Source organism: Zingiber officinale, chromosome 8A, assembly GCF_018446385.1.
Source record: "Zingiber officinale cultivar Zhangliang chromosome 8A, Zo_v1.1, whole genome shotgun sequence".
Classification (NCBI taxonomy): domain Eukaryota; kingdom Viridiplantae; phylum Streptophyta; class Magnoliopsida; order Zingiberales; family Zingiberaceae; genus Zingiber; species Zingiber officinale.
In genome coordinates this window covers 1,267,553-1,291,719 of record NC_056000.1, presented here as the reverse complement: position 1 = coordinate 1,291,719, position 24,167 = coordinate 1,267,553, and the positions used below count along the sequence as shown (strand labels likewise).

At 36.1% G+C, this 24,167-nt stretch overlaps 2 protein-coding genes across 3 annotated transcripts; one reads left to right on the top strand and one right to left on the bottom strand.

The window, feature by feature from the left end:
• Positions 1 to 582: 582 nt before the first annotated feature.
• LOC122009417 (serine/threonine-protein kinase svkA-like) lies at positions 583 to 8,869 on the top strand. Its single transcript, XM_042565561.1, has 20 exons — positions 583 to 744; positions 814 to 985; positions 1,974 to 2,030; positions 2,707 to 2,734; positions 2,838 to 2,960; positions 3,256 to 3,367; positions 3,516 to 3,553; positions 3,653 to 3,706; positions 4,844 to 4,912; positions 4,984 to 5,100; positions 5,231 to 5,299; positions 6,114 to 6,193; positions 6,337 to 6,444; positions 6,554 to 7,001; positions 7,127 to 7,207; positions 7,308 to 7,475; positions 7,560 to 7,687; positions 7,774 to 7,918; positions 8,210 to 8,385; positions 8,470 to 8,869. Exons 2-20 carry the CDS (start codon positions 891 to 893, stop codon positions 8,504 to 8,506), a joined length of 2,133 nt encoding a protein of 710 aa, XP_042421495.1. The 5' UTR covers positions 583 to 744; positions 814 to 890; the 3' UTR covers positions 8,507 to 8,869.
• Positions 8,870 to 9,629: 760 nt separating this feature from the next.
• Positions 9,630 to 11,805, bottom strand: LOC122012326 (squamosa promoter-binding protein 1-like). Of its 2 annotated transcripts, XM_042568824.1 has the most exons (4): positions 11,648 to 11,805; positions 11,295 to 11,547; positions 10,677 to 11,196; positions 9,630 to 10,028 (listed from the first exon to the last, which is right to left on the bottom strand). In XM_042568824.1, the coding sequence occupies exons 3-4, from the start codon at positions 11,024 to 11,026 to the stop codon at positions 9,869 to 9,871; spliced, it is 510 nt and encodes a 169-aa protein (XP_042424758.1). In that variant the 5' UTR covers positions 11,027 to 11,196; positions 11,295 to 11,547; positions 11,648 to 11,805; the 3' UTR covers positions 9,630 to 9,868. The 2 variants fall into 2 exon arrangements, with proteins under 2 accessions (XP_042424758.1, XP_042424757.1); XM_042568823.1 differs by having other exon boundaries at positions 11,295 to 11,799.
• Between the last annotated feature and the right edge of the window lie 12,362 nt (positions 11,806 to 24,167).

Below are 24,167 nucleotides of genomic sequence, written 5' to 3'. Positions count from 1 at the left end.
TGTGCAATTTGTATCGTTTCAAAGAATGATTTTGTAGAATTGATTCAATAAACAGTGAATTGCATCTTAACTATTTTTTTTTAAAAAAAATCTAAAGATGAATTAAATTTATTTTGAATTTAGATATGTTTAAATAAATAAGTGGGCTTATTTTGCAACATTTAAAATTATTATTTTGTTTTTTTTTGTTATTTTGAAATGAAAGATTTTTCCTGAGCATATATTAGTAATCTATTAGATTATTGCGATGCAGATTTTTTTATTCGAATCAATATAAAATTAATTCATGCAAAATAACTATATTATTTTAAAAAATACTCCTGAAGATTTATTTTCAGATGATCAGGAAAATCTAAATATCGCAATTTTTTTTTTAATGAAAATGTCATCATGGTCCTCAGGAAATCCACAACAGAGGCATGCGTAAGGTGAGACAATGTGAAACCGTGCTTGCATATCTACAGTGAAAAGAAACAGGAAAAAGAAAAAGAAAAATCCGAATGAATTATATATATGGCTGCAATTAGCTTTTTATATTAAAAATAACTGTCAATGAATGGCTCGTCTCATCGTAATTTGTTTAAAGGACAAAGGATACAGCGTGCACAGTCGACACATAGCCATCTGTTCAAAGGGGATCGTAATCCTTGGCCTCCATCTTTCCGCTCCTCTAGAGCCCTTCTCGATCGAGTGATCGATCGCATTGCTACGCTTCGTATCTCGCCTTCTGCGATCCCTTCCCAGGTTCGTTCTACCCTCGAGTCTGCTCCGGATTTCGCACAACAATTGGATCCTACTATTGAATCGAAGCAGGTGGTCTAGGGTTTGCCGAAGTGGGATTTCTGGTAGGGCGAATCGGGGTCTGATCGTGTCGTCTTTCGGACTCCGAGATGTCGGACCCCGCTTCCTTGGCTGCGGCCGTCGAGGCGCGATTCAGTTCTCTGGAGCTCATTGGCAGGGGATCTTTCGGCGACGTCTTTAAAGGGTGAGTACGGGATTCCTCTTTACTATTTGGAATTCACATTACACATCTCATGGCGTTCCTTCGCTGGTTGTTTTGGACCGCAAAGTTAATGTAACTGGAAGTTTTGTACCAGATTCCTGTGTTTGATGAGCAGAAAAAAGGTGGAGATTGAAATTTGAAATTGCATTATCTAAAAAGTTTGTGATTTTAAAATCATGCTCAAACTATTCTTGCTTGTGTAGTTGAGAATTCTTGAAAATTCGTGAGACTAAAGATCTCCAAAGCGGTACAAAATATAATTACTCTATGATTCTGAGTACATAAATAAATAAAATTTAAATTCTCCTTTCTCACTTAAATTTCTACTTAAATCCAAACATAAGAACCAAAATTAAAGTTTTTAGGAATTATTTTCTAATCTAGAATTGGGATTTTTTTCCCCCAACAAGAAGTACTTCCAAAAAAGCTATCCTTTAACCTATAAATACATCTAGAATCTCACTGGTATCTTCTGAAAACAGAGACTTGGCACTACAAGGTCATATTTTTGAGGTGTGACTCTTGTTTGTAGTGTTTTGGTGTAATATGGATTGCTTGACTTCCTGTTGGGGTAAGACTATCGTATTGGAAAAGTTCTCCCATGTAAAATATCTCATTAGACCTTTAGTTATAGTTACTAATGTAGCATGTATAACCCAATTTAGCATGAATTCTTAAATATATATAACACTAGACCTTGTTTCCTAGACAATGCATATGCTTGCGTGTCGTTCTTTAAATTTATTGTTGCGCTATAATCTCAAGTACTTGACTACTGTTCGAAAGTGTGTATTCTCCCTGTCATACTCTACCTTTATTATATTGAGTGTCATATTTTATCTTTACAATATTTAGAGCATCTTAATTTCCTTGCTTGTATAAACCTTGCTGAAATGCATGTTGGTCTGCTTCATGATGCTTTGTAGAATTAACAGGTCTAGTTGTTCTGGAAAAATTTCCTATCCTGCAGGTTTGACACAGAGCTGAATAAGGAGGTCGCAATTAAAGTCATCGATTTGGAAGAAGCGTATGCCCTTGCTTACCATGTTACATGAATATCTTAATCCTCAAAGGATTTTATTTTCTAATCCTTCTTTGTAGTTTAATGAAAAAAAAATGAAAAAAATGCACAAAGTAACTTATGCAAGATACATTGATACTACATATTCAATGCTTGCAATGATTTGTTTCATTTTACTTAATGTTCCATAAACTAGTAACTCTTGTTTATCACTTGAGAATTGAAATCTCTGTTAAGGATATGACACCCTCTAAAATTTGAGCTCTCTGTAATAGTAATATAGTATTAGAAATTCCTATATTATCACATAAATAAGTCTAGTCACATATTCTGCATATTTCATTCCTTTTTCATATTTTTGTGTGTTGTACTGACTGTACATATTAGCTGAGACTTAGCTGATTGAAATTGACATGTGTAGATGATACATGGCCGAAGGAGTTGCTAAACAATGTGTATTTAATTAAGATTGTCCAGGCAAAGACAATATTAATTTTGAGGGCAAAACTGATTGAAGTACTTCTGGCTCAAAAATTCACATGCACTTGGGATAACTAGTATTTATTTCTCCAATTTTTACATCAACACCACTGCATGTATTTCTCATGGATTAAATGTTTACTTTATGCTTGTTCTTACATTTACTTCACATTTTTTCTTGTCTGAAACTTTGCATTTGTAGTGAGGATGATATTGAAGATATTCAGAAGGTTGGCTACCAAAATTTCTTTTTCCACTAATATTGATTATGTTTTTTTGATGGATGTATTTTAAAAAAAATAGTTATCCTTATTAATTATTATTATTTTGCAGGAAATAGCAGTTTTATCTCAATGTAGATCCCCATACATTACTGACTATTATGGTTCCTATCTCCATCAAACCAAATTGTGGATTGTGATGGAGTACATGGCTGGTGGTTCTGTTGCTGATCTAGTAAGTTCAACACTACAGTTTACTGTTTTGTTTATGACACAGGCTATTATGTGTGAATTCTTTATTTTGCTAATGGAAGAAAAAGCATTTAATCAAGTTGAAATTCATATCATGCACTTTTTTTAATAATGTAAAGTTATATTTTATGTGTTCAATTTGTTTTGATTTTAAAATAGCAAGTATAACTGAGAATTTTTCTAAATTTTTTGCTATAGAGACTTGTGTAAAGCGCTATTAAATTTCAGAATATTGGTCACCACCTTGGTATTTTTATCATAATACTTGTATTTTGTAGCTTCAAACTGGTCCCCCTCTGGATGAAATGTCTATTGCATGTATTCTACGTGACTTGTTGCATGCAGTTGAGTATCTACACAATGAAGGAAAGATTCACCGGGATATAAAAGGTCTTTTCTCCTACTTTATTCTTGTTCCGGAGGATGTCTGTTAGTGTTTATATCTGTTAGTCTACCATATGATTCCTTTTTGCATTTTGCAATTTTTTTATTAGCTTCTGAAGTGAATTTAACAGACAGCCATTTATTTATTTTGCAGCTGCAAACATTTTGCTTACTGAAAAAGGAGATGTGAAAGTATGCAAATGCTACAGATTTTTTGTTTCATTTGTAACTGTTGGGGATAGCATAATATGCTTGATGCAGTTACACATAATTCTTCTGTCTTTGTTGTAGGTTGCAGATTTTGGTGTTTCTGCAGAATTGACAAAAACAATGTCAAGAAGGAAGGTACGTGTTTATGATTATTAAAGTATTTGCAGCCAGAGTTTAACTTCTGGTCAAAAATGCATTAGGCCTTTTTCTAGTGCTAACTACAATTACTGAAGTTGTTTTACCTCTTGTCCTTGCTGCATGTTGAATTAAAACTACCATTTGGCTCATATGATGTCGCTTATATGCTTATGCTTGTAGGAATTTCTTTTACAATGTTTCGTTTTTGTTAAAGTTGATTAGATTTCTACTTATTGAAAATGCTCAAATTGTTGGCAAAGCGACCAATTTATATATTTAGATTGTTAACACACTCTTTCAAATGTGGAAGGGGGAACTAGACTCATCACTCGTGCAAGTTCTACTTCTGAATAAACTGGAGACTGGGGATGCATATCAAATACCGACACTCTAAAGGAATCAAACACTGAATGCTAAAGTTGACTTCAATGATGATTTATTTTTCAGCAGTTCTTTTTTTCCTGTTTGTTTTTCTGCAAGATACTTGTAAGATTGCTGAAGACATCATTTTATAATGGTGGCGTGGTTACTTAAAACAAAGTGAGATTTCTAGAGTTTTTTCTAACTACCATTTATCTCGTACAGGCTAAAGGAAAAATTTTATAAGGCTGTAGTACAATGAATTATGCTTTATGGTTTAGAATGTTGGGTAATTAACAAACGTGAATCTAACCTAGATAGCATATAAAGATGGATGCACGAAATTAGTAGGAAAACTAAAATAAAATATTACTATTTGCACGTAGTTTGATGTAGCTTCATAAGTAAGAATATATGTTAAGATGTTCATGAACAACCAGGATATTTTTAAGTTAGACAAGTTGAAATTAAATCGAGTTAGAAGTGTGGTGAGAAGGGATACCATAGAAAACCCTACTTAATGTATTTGAAAGTGATTAAAATGGCTTGGGCATTGCTATTGGTATAGTCTTATATAATTACTGGATAAGATTCATATAAGCTACCTCAGGGTCTTGTGTTCTTCATTGTAGTATTTGCATTTCTTATTGCTTTGGGGCACATGGTTTGTTGCAGTTGTTGTGCACAGTTATTATTGCCCTTTTTGGGTTTAATACCCGAGTAAATTTCTCTATTTCCAAATGAAAATACCAAACTTTTTTTTTATTGTTTCAGACATTTGTTGGAACTCCATTTTGGATGGCTCCTGAGGTCATTCAGAATTCTGAAGGATACAATGAAAAGGTTGAAAATTGTCGTTTTTCAAATGTTTTAATTCTATCAATTTCTCTTGATCCCTCTCATTGCTGATGCAGGCAGATATTTGGTCTTTGGGTATTACTGCTATAGAAATGGCAAAAGGTGAACCTCCTTTGGCTGACATGCATCCCATGAGGGTTCTTTTCATTATACCACGAGACAATCCTCCTCAGGTTTCTTCTTGTTTGTTCTTTGTGAAAAATGCCATCTTAACACCCTATTTTATTCTTAATATGAGGTTGTTTTTCAGTAATGATAAAAAAAAACATGCGTTTGATAAATATGCTTTTCTGTTTAATGCAGCTTGATGAGCATTTCTCTCGACCTATGAAAGAATTTGTATCTTTATGTCTAAAAAAAAATCCCACTGAGGTAAGTTCTTCCAAGACCAGTTATCCAGTTATATATATATATAGTTAAAATTATAGTTGTTAGTAATTACATAGGAGAAAAAGAGAAAAAGCAATGTTCTAGTTTGCATTTGCTTAAAATATATAGCTCTGTAAGATGTATAATGTTTTCAAATGCATTAGCCAACATTCTATGTTCATGTTTAATTCCATGTACTGAGGAACTTAATCATTGCACTTTGCTTGTCAACTGACCATGAAGTGCCTGCTATGATAATGACTGGAACTCATTTCTCAGCATTTTCTTGTTTAAGTAGGTGTTGTAGAAAATTTATTACTTAACCATACACGTTTTGTACCAATAAGAGGAACTTTTCTGTCTTTTAACAACCAAATCTGAAGCATGTCAGTTCTACTACAGATTTATTCCCATTTTTCAGATTTTCTTATATTTCATGGATGTTATATGATGCACAATTTTTACTCTTTCTACCAATGTCAATGTTGTTAAGAGCAAGAATCAAGCCATTTTTTTTGCAAAAGACTTGATTTAGCATTTACATGTTTATGAATTTGGGAAAAAATGCTCATGAGTTGTATGACTTAATTGTTCTCTAATGTAATTTTTCTACTCCTTTTTATCTTTTATTCTTTACTCTGACTACATTGTACTTGTTTTTTTTCCTTCTTTTCTTTTTGCCTCCTTCTAACCTTTCCTTCCGGAAATTTTTTCTCAAATGTTATAATAAAGGATTGTACTTTGAATAGGTTATCATGTGCACTTGTTGAGTCTATAATGTTAACTTGTAACTAACAAAATTAGCATCTTCCTTCAGAGACCTAGTGCAAAGGAGCTTCTCAGGCATCGCTTCATCAGAAATGCCAGAAAAAGTCCCAGGCTTTTGGAGAGAATAAGGTCTTTGCAAAAGAACAATTTGTACTTTGAAACTGTAATTACAGTTTTGTCTGCAAAAGTGTCATTTACATAGCTTGCTTGACAAATAGTTCTCCTTAATGGTGGATAACTTTAATGAGTTCATGGTTTACATTTGATGACAGAGAGAGGCCAAAGTTCATTGCAAAAGAAGACATGGAAGGCCAAAATCTTACAAAAATGTACGATGATGGGACAAGAACCATGAAGGTGGTTAATGATGCTTATTCAAGGTAAACTTTTCCTGATTGCTGTGTCAGTTGCATACTCTTTGGGGATCCTTCTTTGCCTTTTGCTTTACTATGCTCAAAGCAAATTCCAGAATAATGCTATTTTGGACAGTGGCATGGATGGCGTACAGGGCACAGGGACTGTACGCAGCATTGAGAAGCCTACTAGCCAAGCACCGCAAAGCACAGGTACTGTACGCAGCATTGAGAAGCCTACTAGCCAAGCACCGCAAAGCACAGGTACTGTACGCAGCATTGAGAAGCCTACTAGCCAAGCACCACAAGGCACAGGTACTGCGCGAATACCAAGACCAACAGATGGTTTACAGGGTACAGGAACGGTCCAAAGTGCTGTAAGATTGCCACAAGTTGATTATACAAGAGACAGAAAAATTGATGTCACGTATGGTTCTAACAAAACAAACAAGGTGGCAAGTAGAGAAAACAAGGCTGCATCTGAATCAGAAGGTTCATTTGATGATTCTGCATCAAGGTTCTCATTGCAGAAGGTGGCTGATCGTGGCAAAGATGATAGAGAGCTAGAAGATTCTTTGGAAGATGTGGGTTTTGTAACTGTTATTCTGGTTCACAAATTATTAGTATAATTTGGACCCAAGTATAAAGGCTGCTTTCATGAATTTGTGTAAAAGTAAATATGACATTCAGCACCTTTGTTTGATTTCAGGATCAAAGTGAATCAGGTACCATCCTTATACGCTCTCCAAAAGAAATTTTGAAGCAGGCAGCATTTGATTCAAATGTGAAGGTGAGATAAAAGATTAGATCTGAATGATGAATGAGGTTCATGGTTCTTCATGGATGGGCAAGAGAGACCTTATGCTATTGCCATCTCTCCTATATTCCAGCCCATTAGCAGGTACACCTCATCCGAAGATATGTCAATTAGTGGCACAGTAGTTCTTCATGGCAAAAGTGATGAAGCTGGTACTCTTCGCTCTTCAAAGTCTAGGCTATGGATGCAGGAAAAGGCATCAAGTAGCTCCAATGAAGATAGTGCTACAAATCTTGCAGAGGTTGTTTCTACTATGACAATTTTATGGACCTCAATTTTACTTCCTGCTAATGTTTGTCTGATTTTAAATGATGGAACACTTTAGGCAAAAGCTGCACTACAAGTAGGAGCAAGGAGAGGAATTTCTAGGGAAAGACCTATACCGAACAAACAAGTTAAGGATGCTCTTGAGAACAAATTAACTGAAAGGACAACTGCATCAGAGTCCTCTAGGTATAAGAACTTTTTTATTTTAAATGCAATACAGTCCGTGGTTGGTTGTTGAATTTTACAGGTAAAAGTAACCGCTTTTATTGCAGAAATCATAGTGAGAATATTGACCTACAAAAGGTAGCGAACAAGCCACGTCGGTTAGGTACTGAGCAATCTCAAGCCAGAGCTTCTGCTGCAGCAGCATCTCCTGCATTGTCTTCATTGATTATTCCTTCCTTAAAGGAGGTGTGCTATTGATATCTATTTGTATTTTTTTTCATTACTATTCTATATGAATTCTCAATCATTTGTCAGCAACTTATCTTTTGGTGTTAATTTAGAGAATGAAAATAAATATTCTTGTGTATGCAAAAGGTTTTTCATAATCCAAACTTTGACTATTAGATGTAGTATGACTGTTATACAAATATTTCTCGCAATGAAAAACAAGGAGCACTTTATAGGGTATACTTAAAGACTTTTAAATTTGTTTTTTGATGTGAACACGAATCTGTGTTCTAGTTTTTTTTTGTTGTGGAACAGCATTCATCTTCCCCACACAGTTCCAAGGAGCCTAAAGTGAAGCAGCTTCATGACTTAGCTGTCAGCATGTTTGCGGAGCATTCTTCCCATGATTTTGTTGATGGGAAGAAACGACTTAACTCATCACTGGCTGAGACCCCCAGTTTAAGCCCACTAGCAAAGTTTCTCCTCACGAGGTAAACCAGTTGTACATGGTGCCCTGGTTATTCTCCCATTCCTGAATTCTATGTTTCTAGTAAAATTCCATTACATCTGCGCAGATGGAGGGTCCAAGTTTCTCAGGAACTCACCTCATGAAGCCACCACAAATCCCAATAACAGAGTGTACCTTTCTCAAGGCCAACCAACTTTCATTGTAAATATTTATGGTCAGCAGCATCTTCTGCTGCGTTGATCGCTGTGTTTCTTACCTTTTGTGTTCTTTTATTCCTCGAGGATGTGAAGAAGTATCGCATACGGGGGAGGTTCCTGTGATCCTGTCCTATTATCATTTATCATCGGAGTCTAGTTTGATGTCAAATTTTTAGATACATCTCTAATCGATTGTATCAAACAAGTTATTTCCTCGTCAATGCAACTCTTTGTAAATGTAAAAAGTTGTCAAGTTACAGTTTGTTTTTCATAGGGTCATATATCTCAAGGGAATTATTCTACTTCTTCTACCGACTTGGCCTGAAAGAAGGGAGCGAATGTGAAATTTCTATTTTGATGGATTTTAAGACTGCTGTAAGCGAGTATACGAGTTACTGCCATCCAGAACAGCAAATGTAGCAATTGAGGAAGATGTCAGAGATTGTGGGTTCTCAACCAAATAATTAAATTAAAGAACTAGACGAATGAAAAATAAAAGATAAAGTCTCGATTCTCAAAGAACGTACGACGAAAAGAAATTAGTTTGTAAGTGGTAAGCAGCAATGCCACCCATTTATTTTATTTTATCTATGCGCACTTTTGTTTTTTTAAGCATATATCTGCTGACTGCGATCTTATTTTAGATTGAAAAAGAACATTATTATCATTTCAGTTTTGAGTGCTTGCTTCGTGCTCGTAATCGAATGGTTAGAACGTACAGACGGGTACTGTCAGAAGCCATGAGTATGTTTTTTTTGTCATGTAGGAAGGGAGTTCTTCAGGTCGTGACACCATTTCCTGCTGCTAATGTCCTTTACTCGCAGAGAGTAATTACTGCCCGTGCAAGGAGTTTGTATTTGAAGGAGTTTAGTAGTTTAAATTAAGTACCTAATCGTTCTAGCTCGGGTCGATTGTGTTAGACTGCACGTGGAGGAGGTCAGTTGCCGGCCGTTCATTCTTTCATAGCCATCTTTCCTACAGGAGGAAGATGGCCGGATATGAGACTGTATGATACGATGTTATTAATGAGATTAAAAGATTGGAGTTAAAAGGATGCCAACAAGGGAAGTAAAAGGTGAATATAGAGCGCCAATATATAACAACTTCAAGTCTCAATATGTCATCACAAGATAATCGATAATTATATACAAAATTATCAAACCAGCTGATCATACGCTACTGTGCTTAGATTATGCGAGTTTATGTCGCTGAGAAATCTAGCAACATTCAGTACGTACGTAGTAGATAAGAGAAAGACATAGCATGACAGAAGAGAGAGAGCATGCTTCCATTCAATGGAGAGGTTGTTCATATCTGGAAGCGGCCACCAGAAGATTCACTTGTCTGGATCCTCCCGTCTGATGAGCTGATCCCCTCAGAGGAGCTCTTTCTGCGACGCTCGTTGTGACCGGCCAAACGCCGACGGCAGCTCCTCTTGGAGTCATCAAACTCCGATAGCTCATGGAATCTGCACACAAATTATATAGGAATCAATGATATATGTCAATTAAGGCACTTAGTTTAGTATATATAACTCTGGAGTCTGGACCTATAATATAAAACCTCAAAAAAGTACTGCATTCAGTTTATAGCACACTTTCCAATTTTAGTTATATAGATTAATGAATATGACGTATTGCAATGCTAAAATCGAAAGCAACTGCAAATATTCTGAGGAGAACATTGTTGGATGAGAAGATGAGCGATATTCTGTGGCAAGAGAAAACATTAAGAGAGGACATGACGAGCTTTAGCTAAATTGCATCATAAGTACTTTTCATGTCACAATATGGAAAAGTAAATTGACACTCTTTGGTTTTCTGAGAACAGGTTGAAAACAAGCTAGTTTTGTCTCCTTTCATGAAGCGCGTAGATGTTCTTCTGCTTCAGAGAACATAAGAAGAGAATATAAGACTGCAATTTTTAATTTAGTGAAATCGCCTCTCTTAAGATAAATCGATTAGCTAAAGTAACAAGAGATTAAGCAAGAAAATTAAGACTAAATTTGTCAGTGAGCAAGAATCATGACAAAATTATACGAATCCCCAAGGTAAAGCTGTTGCTTTTCCTTCCCACAAGAAAAAAAGTTCAGAGCAGAGGATGGAACAGGGGCGACCTGCTGCATTGCTGACAGAACCTCTGTCGAAGCCCGGAGACGATGACGACGGCGGCCTTCGAATGCGCCTCGCACACCTTGTGCCGCCGGTAGTACCGCTTCGCCTCCGCCAGATCGGCCGAGCACTTCTCGGCCTGGCAGCAAGGCGGCGACGCCCCTCCGCTCCCCGACCCCCTCTTCGACGACATCGACGGCCGCCGCTTCTTGTCCTCCTCCACCCCGCCGCCGGGCGCTGCCTCCCCGTCCTCCTCGTCCCCGTTCGCGTACGCGCCCGTCGCCACCTCCTTCGCGCCCGCCCTCTCCTTCTGGCTCCTCCTCCGCTGCTCCGCCGCCGGCTCCCAGCGCTCCATGGTCGGCCCAAAGCAGAGAATTTTGCGCAAGGAGGAGGAAAAAGGTGAGAAGAGGGCGAGGTGTGCGTTGGCCTCGCGTGGACCACTGAGGCAGGCGTGAGAGAGGAGGAGTCGATGCTTAACTATTGCCTATAATTTTTTTTCCTCCATCAAAGATTCTTCTGCCGCTCCTGTAATCGACGCACGCAGAAATAGCAAAAAAAAAAAAACATCCAAATTGAAATCAAAGAAAAAAAAAAGAAGAAAAAAAAGAAAAGAAAAAGAGTACCTTTTGTCTTTAGTTCGGAGTGTGTAGTGGTGGCTGAGCGAAGCTGAGTGTACCCTCGACTCCGTCTCCGCCATTCCGCCCTCGACACGCCTACCTCTCTTGCTATCGCACTCGTACCTCCATCCTCAACTCAATGGCTAGCAACTTTGATGAAGAACCAGGACTAAACCAGCGAGCAGAGCAGTGGTAGTCGTACAGCTCGACTGGTCTCTCTCACCTCCACTGTCGCCCGACAGCTGAGCTGCGCGTGATCCTAGACAATACAAAAGCAGCGGATGGAATTATAGGAGTTATTACAGGTGTTCGTTCGAGGCTTAACTAAAACTAAACGGGTATGCCTTTCCCTCCCTCACTTAGCTTGCGACCTCCCGCCGCGCGCCGCCGCCCGCCCGCCACTGATTAGGTATGGAGTTGAGTGCTTCAATCTAGTTAGTTATTCATTGATACGATTGGAACTAGATGCCTCTCCGCTTCCCAAAATGTGACATCGCGTTCGCATCTAATAATTAATTGACTGACGGACGGCAGAGAAATGATGAATCCATTTACACAAAATCGAGTTTAGTCAGCACGAAGTTTACGGTTGTAGTTTTTTTGCTTTTTTTTTTTTTTTGGATAATTGAGGAGATATTCTTCGATAAGGATTGATTTGATCTGAGTTTTTAAATCTAATTTGGGGATGGCAAAACTGCAAATTTAAGATGGTTCGTGGTATGGGCCAAATGAGTAAGGGATATTGAAGAAGCCCAAGGATCTCTACTGATCAACATTTAAGAATTGTAGTACTCATTTATTAGATCACGTTTGGTAGTCACTATTTCAAAAATTATTAGTTGTTCATGATTTATCTTTTCCGTGTTAATAATGACACTGAAAACGAACGTATTCATCTTTTTATCTCAGTTTTTGGTAAACTCTTCTTTACTTTAAAATAATCCAACGCGAACTATTACTTGATTTAGGCATCACAGTAGATGGCCAATAATTGAGCACCACAAATTCTCAGTAGTCATATTTAACATCGTAGGAACTTATTTAGTTAATCCATTTATAGCCAGGGACAGTTAGGCCAGTCCGATCCTCTGATCCAGGGCCATATAGCCCATCCAGACTTTATATATATATATATATATATATATAATTATTTTTTTAAAATAAATAAATAAACAAAATAAATCATTAAACAAGAAATGAATGTGTTGATTTAAAATTGAATTGAGGTCGAATAAAATTCAACTAGGAACTTCGAAGATAAGGAATAGATTAGTTGAAATTGAAATTGATTGATTTTGCTTAGATCAAATTTAATTAAATTAAATGAATGGATTTAAAATAAGTTAGGGGATTTTAAAAATTATATTCTTTCTTCTTTTCTGTTTTATTTTCTTCCACTTACTCGCCACCGTCTCACACGTAAGACTCATCACGTTGACTTCTTCTGTTTTTGATCTTCTCTTTCCGTCGTTTTATTTTTTTTCCCTTCTCAAGGGTAACTTAATTAATTTTTTCTTCTCTCCAATCGTAATTATCTTTTTCCTTCGTTGTTCAATAATAAAATTAAGCTCAAATTAAAATCATCATCTAAAGTTTTGATTATTGGACTTTAACGTATCTAATAAGATATGCGCCTTTTATGGGTAGAGGTCAAAAATATAATTTCTATTTGAATGATGAGCTAAAATAGTAAGAATAATAGGTAATTGTTGAATTATCTATTTAAGGGTGATAGTCCCCATATCTTGCGTATTATGTTCTTATATTTTAAATCACATTATACTAAAATAAGATCCAGAGAAAATTAAAAGGGTTCTCGAAAAAGAATGCATAGTTCTAGAAGATCAACCACTGATCTCACGATTACAGGATTATGATTTTATGTACACTTCTGTTTTGGTACATCAATATTCTCTATGATTTGACATGATAATTTTGGACATATTTTATATGAATTTATTATACAACAATTGGTACAAGAGCATGTATTCATGTTAAATCATGAAGAATTAGTACACATTATTTAATATCAAATTTTCTAGATCAATTATAATTTCGGGATTTGGAGCCATTGAAAATCGAGCAAATCGATCGTCGTTTGGCCAATGTCAGGCAGCAATGGTTGAAGTGAAATATTGCCAGTGGTTACATTACAGTCTTTTATGCTATATTTAACTTATGATTTCTTACCATAATTTTAATTTTTCACATCATGACTTTAGAATTCCAAAGATTTTGTTGTTTGAAATTCCAAAATATTTCATGGGTTTGGCTTCAGAATACCAAAGATTTTAGCTTTTCAACTTCCTAACCCATCACATAACTTTGGTGCAATCTAAAATTTAAATTTTCAGTTTATTTATATAATGACATGGTTACTTTATATATATTTTTAAAATAATTAGTTGAAACAAAATATCACCAAAGTCACTTCTTTTGTAGATGTTAATTTATTTTAAAAATATAACAGGTTATATGTATGTAATTTATATGAATATTAGTTAGCTTAAAGGAAGATGCATATTTTTAGGATGAGAAATGATATTCTTAAAGAAAAATTTCAAGGAAAACTCTTAAGGATAGACACATAAATGATGAGATCCATAAAAAATGAAATGATGGATCCCATCATTTATGTGTATATCCTTAAAAGTTTTTCTTGAGATTTTTCCTTAAGTGTATCAAAACTCTTTTAGGATTACATGTACACTTATGGTGATAAACATGTGATAGTTATTCAGTTATTTACATGTGAATAATTTATTTATTATTTGACATGTTATTTACTATCAGTGTTTAATTGCTACACTAGGATATCATTAGCAAGTTAATAATTTCTGTCCAAAGATAGATTATTAATGGAGCTTCCGGTATTCTTTATGGGATTTACATTATTTGAATTTATTGATTTTTAAATTTTATAGATAATTATTGAGTATGTATATTATTTTGGCTATTTATTCTCTATTCAGATATGATTCCTATTAATATCAGTTCTAACATCAATTCAATTCTAATGTTAAATGACTCAAACTTCCAATCATGGAAAGAAAACCTACTTATAGTTCTTGGAGTCATGAACTTGGACCTTGCCAAACTTCAAATCATGGAAAGAAAACCTACTTATAGTTCTTGGAGTCATGAACTTGGACCTTGAGATAAGGGTTGACTGTCCTCCCGCTATTACTGATAAAAGTACATCTTATGAAAAGAAGTAATTTGAAAATGGGAGAGGTCGAATCGCATATATCTCATGATCATGAAGAAAGTCATTCCAGAAACTTTCAGGGGCACAATGTCTACGAACATTACTACAACAAAAGAGTTCCTTCAAAATATTGAAATGAGGTCTGCCAAGAGTGAAAAGTTTGAAATTGGTACACTCCTGGCAAATTTAGTTTCAATGAGATATAGGGGTAAAGACAACATACGAGAGTACATTATGGAAATATGTCATCTTGCTTCTAGATTGAAAGTACTCAAGCTTGTCCTCTCTAAGGATTTGCTGGTGCATCTGATTTTGATACCTCTTCCACCACAGTTTAATTAGTTTAAAGTGAGCTACAATTGTCAGAAAGAGACAATGAGCTTATATCACACTGTGTTCAAGAAAAGAAAAGGACAAAGTAAGATAAGATAGAAAGTGCTCATTTTGCCTCTACTTCAAAACGGAAGGGACCAATACAAAAAAGGAAGGTTAAGGAAGTTGCATATACATCATCTCCAAAGAAACAACCAAAGGATCCAAGTGATCCACAGCTAAGTCAATTTTTGAGTTAGAAAATGCTCGGTTCTTTGAGGATGTTGAGTTTGCGGGAGGAGATACGATTAGAGATATTGTCTTTGATGAAGAATTTATCAATATTCCCACAGGTGTTTTAGGCATTGATCAAGATCTCGTTCTTGACCCTGACCATAACACAATATATCAAAACAATGTTGGAAATCTTCCTATTTAAGACAATATCGAAAATGAACAAACTTAAGCACCTCTAGAACCTATGCCATTAAGGAGATCCACTAGAGAGAGAAGAAATACAGTGCCACATGATTAAATTGTATTTCTTCAGGAACATGAGGTAAACATATTGGATTGATGGAGGTCAAGCCATGGAAAGTTCTAACTCTCTCAAGTAGATTACTGCCATGAATGAGGAAATAAAGTCCATGGACGATAATGACGTATAGGATCTTGTCCCATTGCCTAAAGGTATGAAGCCCATTGGTTGCAAATGGATATTTAAAATTAAGAAGGATTTGAAAGGCAATGTGGAAAGGTATAAAGCTCGTCTTGTCGCAAAAGACTTTACTCAAAGAGAAAACATTGACTATAAAAAGATTTTCTCTTCAGTTCCGTTGAAAAACTCTTTTAGAATTATAATGGCATTAGTGGCACATTTTGACCTTGAGTTATACTAGATGAATGTAAAGATAGTATTTCTCAATGGTGACATTGATCAAACAATTTATATGATGCAACCAGAAAGTTTTGTGTCTGGAAATTAGACAACATTAGTTTGCAAATTCAAGAAATCCATCTATAGACTCAAATAGACATCTCGACAATGGTATTTTAAGTTTCATCAAGTGATCATCTCATTTGGTGTTGAGATAAATATAGTCGATGATTGTGTATACCATAAGTTCAGTAGAAGTAAACATATTTTTCTGATTTTATATATTGATGATATACTTCTCGCTAGTAAAAATATAGAACTATTGCATGCAACCAAGAGATTTCTAGCTAAGAATTTTGAGCTGGAAGATCTTGGTGATGCATCTTTTGTACTAGATATCCAGATACATCGGGAACATTCTCGAGGTACTCTTGGTTTATCACAAAAATGATTGTGTTTTTAACCTTGTGTCTAAGTGTGTAGGAGCTTAGGATCACAGGTAGTCGAGCGGAAGACGTAGCTAGCGAGAAGGACGGCACGTGGTGCGTCCGAGGGATGAGACGCTGCGGAAGAGTACACCGATGGATGAGAAGGAAGTGTGCGGTGGTTCCGGGGGATGAGAAGCCGGAGCAGAAGATTGCTCGGGGAGCAAGAGACGTAGCTAGCGAGAAGGTCGGCACGGGGTGCGTCCGAGGGACGAAAACTGTGGATGAGTACGCTGGCGGACTAGAAGGAAGCACACGACGATACCGAGGGATGAGAAGCCGGAGCGGATGCCTAGTCGAGAAGACCGGAAGTTGGGTTTGGGTGAGCCCTATTCTGGATGGAAGAGATCACCCAAACGAGCGGAACTGGAGCAGAAGACCCAGACCAAGGCGAACTGAGCCGGAGTAGAAGACCCGGGTTGAAAAAGTCAATGGGGTTGACTTTTTCACCCGGGGTGCCCGGAACAGTCCGGGGTGCCTGGAATAGTCCAGGGCACCCGGAACAGTCCGGGGCGCCCGGAGATGGAATTTATCCCGATCACGGTCAAACTGCGATCCGTGTGTAGGGGATAAAATTTTATCCCTCTCAAGGCGCATGGAACCCTTCGGGACGCCCCGACCAAGGCTATAAATACAGCCTTGGTCCAGAAGCTTTCAATGAACTCAAGCAATTCATTTCCAACACTTGTACACTTCATTTCTAGATTAGCTTCGTTGTTTTTACGCTTAATCGTTGTAAGAGGCTTCTCCGCCTGAAGGAGATACTAGTGCGACATCTTCCTTGGATTAACAACCTCTCCGTTTGTAATCAAGTAAATCCCTATGTGCCTCTTCTTTTACTTTCTGTTTATTTAATTATTATGCAAGTGTTAGTTTAAGAAGTTTGAGAAGGGTTGGTCTTTATTTTTGCGGGCTATTCAACCCCCCTTCTAGCCGGCCCCAGCGATCCAACAAGTGGCATCAGAGCCGAGTACGCCTTAGGAGGACTAACCGCCGACTGAAGCAACGAGATGGTCAGAGCTAACATCTACCCACCAACCTTCGAGGGGGACTTCGCTTTTTGGAAGCGACGAATGTAGGTTTATTTTAAAACTGATTTTAGTATTTTCTTAATTATGAAAATATGATTTTGAAGTGCCCAAAAGCAAAGATGGAGAAGAACTTGAGGAGCATAAATGTACTGATGAGCAGCGTGACGAATTCATAACAAATGGTAAGGCTGAGTCTTGTCTTTTGAGCGTATTACCTGGCCAGGATCTCGATAGAGGCGAAAAATACAAAAGCGTAAAAGAACTTTGGGAAAAGTTCTTGAAGCTCTACGAAGAACCACTTGAAGTCGAATCCAACTCCTCGATGGACACCGAACCACCGTCAGAAGAATCCGAGACGGAGGAAATTGTCGGAACAACACTCAACGCCGAGTATCTACCAGAAGATGCAATCAGCTCTTCCTCAATAAGCATCGAGAGCATTGATGAAGAGGGAGCAACGTTAGGAGAAAATAGCTCAACAGGGGGAGAATCAACATGCGACAAGGTAAGTCAGGTATGGTCTCCACCTCTTGACGTATTGTTTGATTCGATTAAAAAATTATCAAAAGATTTTTTCGAATTAGAAAATATATTGTCAAAAGATTTTTGCAAATCAGAAATTATTTTATCGAAAGGATTTTGCGAATCAAAACCCAAAAAATTATTTAAAAATAGTGGGTTAAAGGAAACTCATGCAACAGCTTGTCGATCGAAGAATTTCAACAAACTAACAATAGAAAATAATATGATAAAGGAAATGATACAATTTTCTGCATACTCAATTTTTTTGCTTCAAATTTAAAAAAATATTATTTGAGAAATTATGATAAACTAAAGTGGAAATTTAAATATCACAATGGAAAAAAATTATTAGAGAATTTGATCTAAATTAAATTTAGTACTTTCAGCGAGAAAATTAAACCTTTAATTTCTTTATGCGGCTTTGTCTAAGAAAGTGGTTGTTGCTCCAATAACTAAGAAAGTCTAATGCCTTGCGATTGCTTCGAAGCTAAGTATTGAAATAAAAAGTTTAATTAAATAACTGAAAAAACATTAATTTGAAATTGAATAATGCTTTAAAGAGTTACTCAATTTGTTTTAGAAAATTCTCAAAAATAATATTTGCTTGCAAAAACTTAGAAAAAGTTTTGCTAAATATTTTTCTTACTTAGAAATTTTGTTTAAATTTTCATTCACTTAGAAATGTCTTCAAAAATTCATTGAAATAATTTTCAACATTTTCTAAATTTTAACCCTTAGATTTTTTTCTTGGAACTCCATTTTTTTTGTGATCAAAGAGGGAGAAGGAAAAATATAAGTCTAAGGGGAGGTAGACCAAAATTTTCTATCTTTTTTGCACTTTATTACAAAATTAGTTAGTTTATTTTTATGCCTATTTACCCTACCTTAACTTGGGTTGCTCATATCAAAAAGGGGGAGATTGTTAGAACCCCAAGGTTGTTTTGGTGTGATTAACAAGTTAAGTTAGATCCTGTGTGTTTTTAACCTTGTGTCTAAGTGTGCAGGAGCTTAGGAACACAGGTAGTCGAGAGGAAGATGCAGTTAGCGAGAAGGATGGCACGCGGTGCGTCTGAGGGACGAGGAGCTACGGAAGATTACATCGGCTGACGAGAAGAAGCGTGCGGTGTTTCCGAGGGACGAGAAGTCGGAGTGGAAGACTGCTCGGGGAGCAAGTGGCGCAACTAGCGAGAAGGTCGTCATGGGGTGCGACCGAGGGACGAAGACTGCGGATGAGTACACTGGCGGACGAGAAGGAAGCATACGACGATTCCGAGAGACGAGAAGCCGAAGCGGAAGCCTGCTCGAGAAGATCGGAGGTTGGGTTCGAGTGAGCCCTATTCCGGATGGCAGAGATCACCCAAGTGAGTGGAACCGGAGCAGAAGACCCGGACCAAGGTAAACGGAGCTGGAGCAGAAGACCCGGGCTGAAAAAGTCAACGGGGTTGACTTTTCCACCCGGGGCGCCCGGGTAGGGCTATAAATGAACCAAGGTTTTGTGAACAAGCTTGGTGTTCGGGTTGGTAAGAGATTGTTTATGTTCGTTCAATATACATAAGATTAATTAAACAAACAAGTTTGAACAGCTCGTTAAGCTAAATAAACAAGCTTGAACACATATGTGTTCAGCTCGTTAACGTTCGTGAACAATGTTCGTGAACAATATTCACGAACCATATTTATTAATAAAACTCTTTTCAATATGCTAAATAAATAATAAAATAAAATAAAATAAATAATTACATTTAAATTATCAATCTTAATAACCAATCAACAATTAAAAGTTTCAAACAATCAAACAAATTTGAATTGAGAGCTTAATAACATCTAAACGAACCAAGCTCAAGCCAACCTCGAACCAAACTCAAGCCAAACTCGAACCAAGCTTGAATTGAGAGCTTGATAACATCTAAACGAACCAAGCTCAAGCCAAGCTTCAAACAAGCTCAAGCTCATAAAAAATAAACCAAGCCAAGCTTGAACACTCATTTCAAAATCTTGGTTCATTTTAAGCTCGGCTCGGTTATCTTATCAAACAAGCTTGAACATCCCAAAGCTCGGCTCGGCTCGTCTTGTTTACAACCCTATGCTCAGGACAATCCGAGGTGCCCGGAGTTGGAATTTATCCCGATCGCGGTCAAACCGGGATCCGTGCGCAGGGGATAAAATTTTATCCCCCCAGGGCGCTTGGAACCCTTCGGGGCGCCCTGACCATGGTTATAATACAGCCTTAGTCCAGAAGCTTTCAATGAACTCATGCAATTCATTTCCAACACTTGTACGCTTCATTTCTAGATTAACTTCGTTGTTTTTGCGCTTAATCGTTGTAAGAGGCTTCTCCGCCTGAAGGAGATACTAGTGCGACATCTTCCTTGGTTGTAACCAAGTAAACCCCTGTGTGCCTCTTCTTTTACTTTTTATCTATTTAATTATTATGCAAGTGTTAGTTTAAGAAGTTCGAGAAGGGTTGGTCTTTATTTTTGCAAGCTATTCAACCCCCGTTCTATCCGGCCCCAGCGGTCCAACAAAAATGTTCTCAATGTTGGGATATGCTGGATGCTGGTGTGTGCTAGAACACATTTTGTAAACATGCACAGTAGAAAATAAAATAATAATAATCCCTAATTATTACATCACACACACCGCATGCATATAAGGATACAATATGCTAAACATGATCACTTAATTAAAATTTTACGAGAAGAAAATTTACGCTAGGTATACCTTACGGATGACCTGTGACGAGAAGAGCATCAACCATAGTGACGATGTCGAACCTCGCCTTTATTCGTATCCACGCCGAGCTCCTCAAGATAACTCCTTGAGTACAAGTCTCTCCTTCGGAAGTTACAAGACACGAGCGAATAAAAGGGATCAAGAGGAAGAAGAATAGAAGCACACCAGGGAGAGTTTTTCTCCCTTGTGGGGGTCACGACAACAAGAAGCGGAACCCTCTTGTTGGCGGCAGGAGAGAGAGGAGAGGGAGAGGAGGATTGGGTTTCCAAAAGCCAATCAACCAAATAATGAAACTTATTACTAATTCTCTCCCAATTACATCTATATATAATTCTCTTTAATGAGTTGGATTAGAAAGTCCAAATCCAACCACATTATCCCTTAACTAAAAATTAGCTCATTAACCCCTTGGCTTGGTTCATAACTAAACTAAGTTAGTTCATGACTAATTCATGATAAAACCAAATATGGTCCAACTCTACCATAAGAGATGTAGCCCATCTACGCTTCCATTATGACAAATATTTCCATATTTGCCTTATGTATGGTCCAACCAAACATTTATCTCTTAATCTAAGAATCCTATTCTTTAACTTGTTTTACGTCTTTTAGAGACTCATTACTATGTATGACCCAATAAGTTCCCAGTTCATCTTGGTCATCCATAATTAACCACTTAATTATAAAACAATCATAAGTGGCACCTAGTAGTACATCATGATCTCCAATTAGCCCGAAAATCATAGCTGATCTTAGAAATAATTCTAAACTCTTCAGCAGCTATAGTAGTTGTGTCTTATTTCTTTCAATCGTCTTATACACACTTAGTTCAGAACATGGTCTATGTGTCTATCCCTACTAGACTGACTATATCACACCTAGCCAAAATAATACTTCCTCATTCTATGAATTCAAAGTACTCATACATGTGTACAAGGGTCTCGTACTCTTAACATGTGATGCTTTGGTCAAAGACTTTGAGTAATAATCCTAACGAGTGGTCATAGGATATACGTCTCCTCGCAAGGAGTGGGCTATCCAAACATCTTCGGATATTTTGACCACTACAAAAAAAATACCCATATAGAAGCGGTTTATTAGGAGCGGTTGTAACACCGCTCTTGGAAATCCAACAATAGAATCAATTTGAACTAAACCGTTTCTATTGTCTTACCTTTTCAGAACAGTTTTGCAACCACTCTTGTTGAATAGCTTTAGCACTAATTTGATTAAACCACCGCTATAAACCACTCTTAATGATATAACTTTTAGAAGCAATCTTGAAACTACTGATATTGGGTATCTTTAACAATGGTTCTATGTCAAACACTGCTACTAACCGTTTCTATTGCTCTAACTTCTAAGAACAATTATCAAACTATTCCTACTAAATACTTTTAACATCATTTTGTGTAAAGTGTCATTATAAAAGGCTTCTATAGCTCCATTGTTTTAGAATTAATTTTCAAAGTACTCCTATTATATAGTTTTAACATCAATTTGAATAAACCATCGCTGTAAACCGCTCTTAATGATATAAATATTAGAAATAATCTTGAAACTACTAATATTGGGTAATTTTAGCAATGGTTCTATGTCAAATGTTGCTACTAATCATTTTTATTGCTCTAACTTCTAAGAACAATTATCAAATCATCCATACTGAATACTTTTAATATCGTTTTGTGTAAAATGTTGTTATAAACCGCTATCAAATCATTCGGTCGGTAATATTTAATTTGTTTTTATAATCAAAATTAAATTTAACAAGTAATATATAATTTTTTACTAACCAAATTTATTTTTTTGGTAATATTTAATTTATTATTTATCGAAATTAGATTTGAACAGTAATATTTAAATTTTTTACTAGTGTAAGTTAGGTTTCACTAATAAATTAAAATATTTATTGGTTACACTTATTATTAATTTTTTATATTTTTTTTAAAATTTGGACATAGCATTTTTTATGTTTACTTTTTTAAATAAAAATATATTTAATATTAAAATAGATTATTTCTCTTTAAATTTTACTTCTTTTACAATTTCTATCTTTTGTTATCAATTTTTATACTATTGTTTTCATATTCTCATTTATCCACTAATTATTATAAATATTTTTTTTATCTGGATGCTAAAAAAGAATTAATTACTAATTAAATATTTTTGACCAGATAAATTTAGTTAATAACTTATCGAAGTTAAAATTGATCAATAATATTTTTAGAAAATAACAATTAAAGTATATCAATCCGACGAACCCAACTTAAATGGATAGCTCTATCCCGAGGAAATGGTGCAATGCATCACAAGACATTGAAATTATCTATGTAGCAACAGTTTTGTGTTAAATACTGCTACTCACCGTTTTTATTGCTTAACTTCTAGGAATAATTTTCAAATCGCTAACAACATTTTATATAAAGTGCTGCTATAAACCATTCTCTCTTCTAATGGTTAAGAATTAGTGAGGCAATAAACCACTTATATTCTCTCCTCTAATGGGTAATGCCCCTAGGGCATAACACAGATGGTGGACGCATGACATCTCTAGTGTAATGGCCAGGAGTCGATTACCAGGAACTGATGACCTGTAGTCACCCACCATACGTTTAACACCTGTGTATCTACATTTACCTTCTTTCATATCCATGGGGTCGACACGAGGGACTCGCTAAGGTAGCGGATCGATTTGTTTTCTAATGGATAAGAATTGATTTGTAAACTATACCTGTTTCAAACGGCACTCGTCTAAATTATAGTAGTACATAAATAAATAAATAATATAAAAAAACTTATAAAAAATTAAAAAAGAAAAATGTGTATTTTTTTTTAAAATAGAAAAGCGTGTAAAAAATTAAAAATAAAAATCGTGTAAATAATAAAAAAGAAATATATTTAAAAATATAAAAGGGAAAACGTGTAAAAATTTAAAATAGGAAAAATGTGTAAAAAAAATAAAAAAAAGGATTAGCATGTAAAAAAATAAAAAAAGAAAACCGTGTAAATAATAAAAAAGGGAATACGTGTAAAAAATATTTAAAAAATAAAAACATTTAAAAAATAAAAAAGGAAAAAAACAATGATTGACTACATGGTACTATTGTCATTTATTCAGTATTATTGATAATGGAAGATTTGTAGTGCATGTTTTACTTAATTGGAAAGGGGATTACTGCCATATGAAAGCTAATCGTGACAGTCGAATATCTAAATTTCTCACATCATCTAACACCTTTAGTTGTTCCACGCTGGCAATCCGAGTGACGACCCATTCAATAAAATCATGTGAAAACCCTACCCATCTAGCATCCATCGCTGCTGCTATTTTTTCCCCGTCGAATAGCTTCGATCTCTAGTGATGAGTTTGATGACAGTAAGGGCGACGACGACTAAGAGTGGCCATAGCAAGGCCAAGGGGACGAAGGTTGTTTCTTGGTTGTAGAAGGCCGACCTCCAGTTCCCGATGGGGTGCATCACTCACTACCTTGGGGTCGATCGATACTCTTAGCGCGTTGGTTCCGGTGCACCGGTCTCTCTCTATAGTCCTCGAGTACATAGATGCTAACGTAAGCCTCGTTGTTTTGTTCTTTCACTAGGGATCCCCTTCTCTAACTAAATTTATATTTTTTTTATTGTTCAAGGTGTTAGAGTTGGCCAAAAATGACGCGTCATCCCAAAACACATTCAATTGCTTATGAAAAACAATGA

What these genes read in the sequence shown, in the direction of transcription:
- LOC122009417 (XM_042565561.1), top strand. Translation starts at nt 891, where the DNA reads ATGTCGGACCCCGCTTCCTTGGCTGCGGCCGTCGAGGCGCGATTCAGT. An exon ending in GTCATCGATTTGGAAGAAGC is followed by an intron (nt 2,031 to 2,706) that starts GTATGCCCTTGC and finishes TTGCATTTGTAG; the next exon opens with TGAGGATGATATTGAAGATA. An exon ending in GTTAATGATGCTTATTCAAG is followed by an intron (nt 6,445 to 6,553) that starts GTAAACTTTTCC and finishes TATTTTGGACAG; the next exon opens with TGGCATGGATGGCGTACAGG.
- LOC122012326 (XM_042568824.1), bottom strand. Translation starts at nt 11,026, where the DNA reads ATGGAGCGCTGGGAGCCGGCGGCGGAGCAGCGGAGGAGGAGCCAGAAG. An exon ending in TTCTGTCAGCAATGCAGCAG is followed by an intron (nt 10,029 to 10,676) that starts GTCGCCCCTGTT and finishes ATTTGTGTGCAG; the next exon opens with ATTCCATGAGCTATCGGAGT.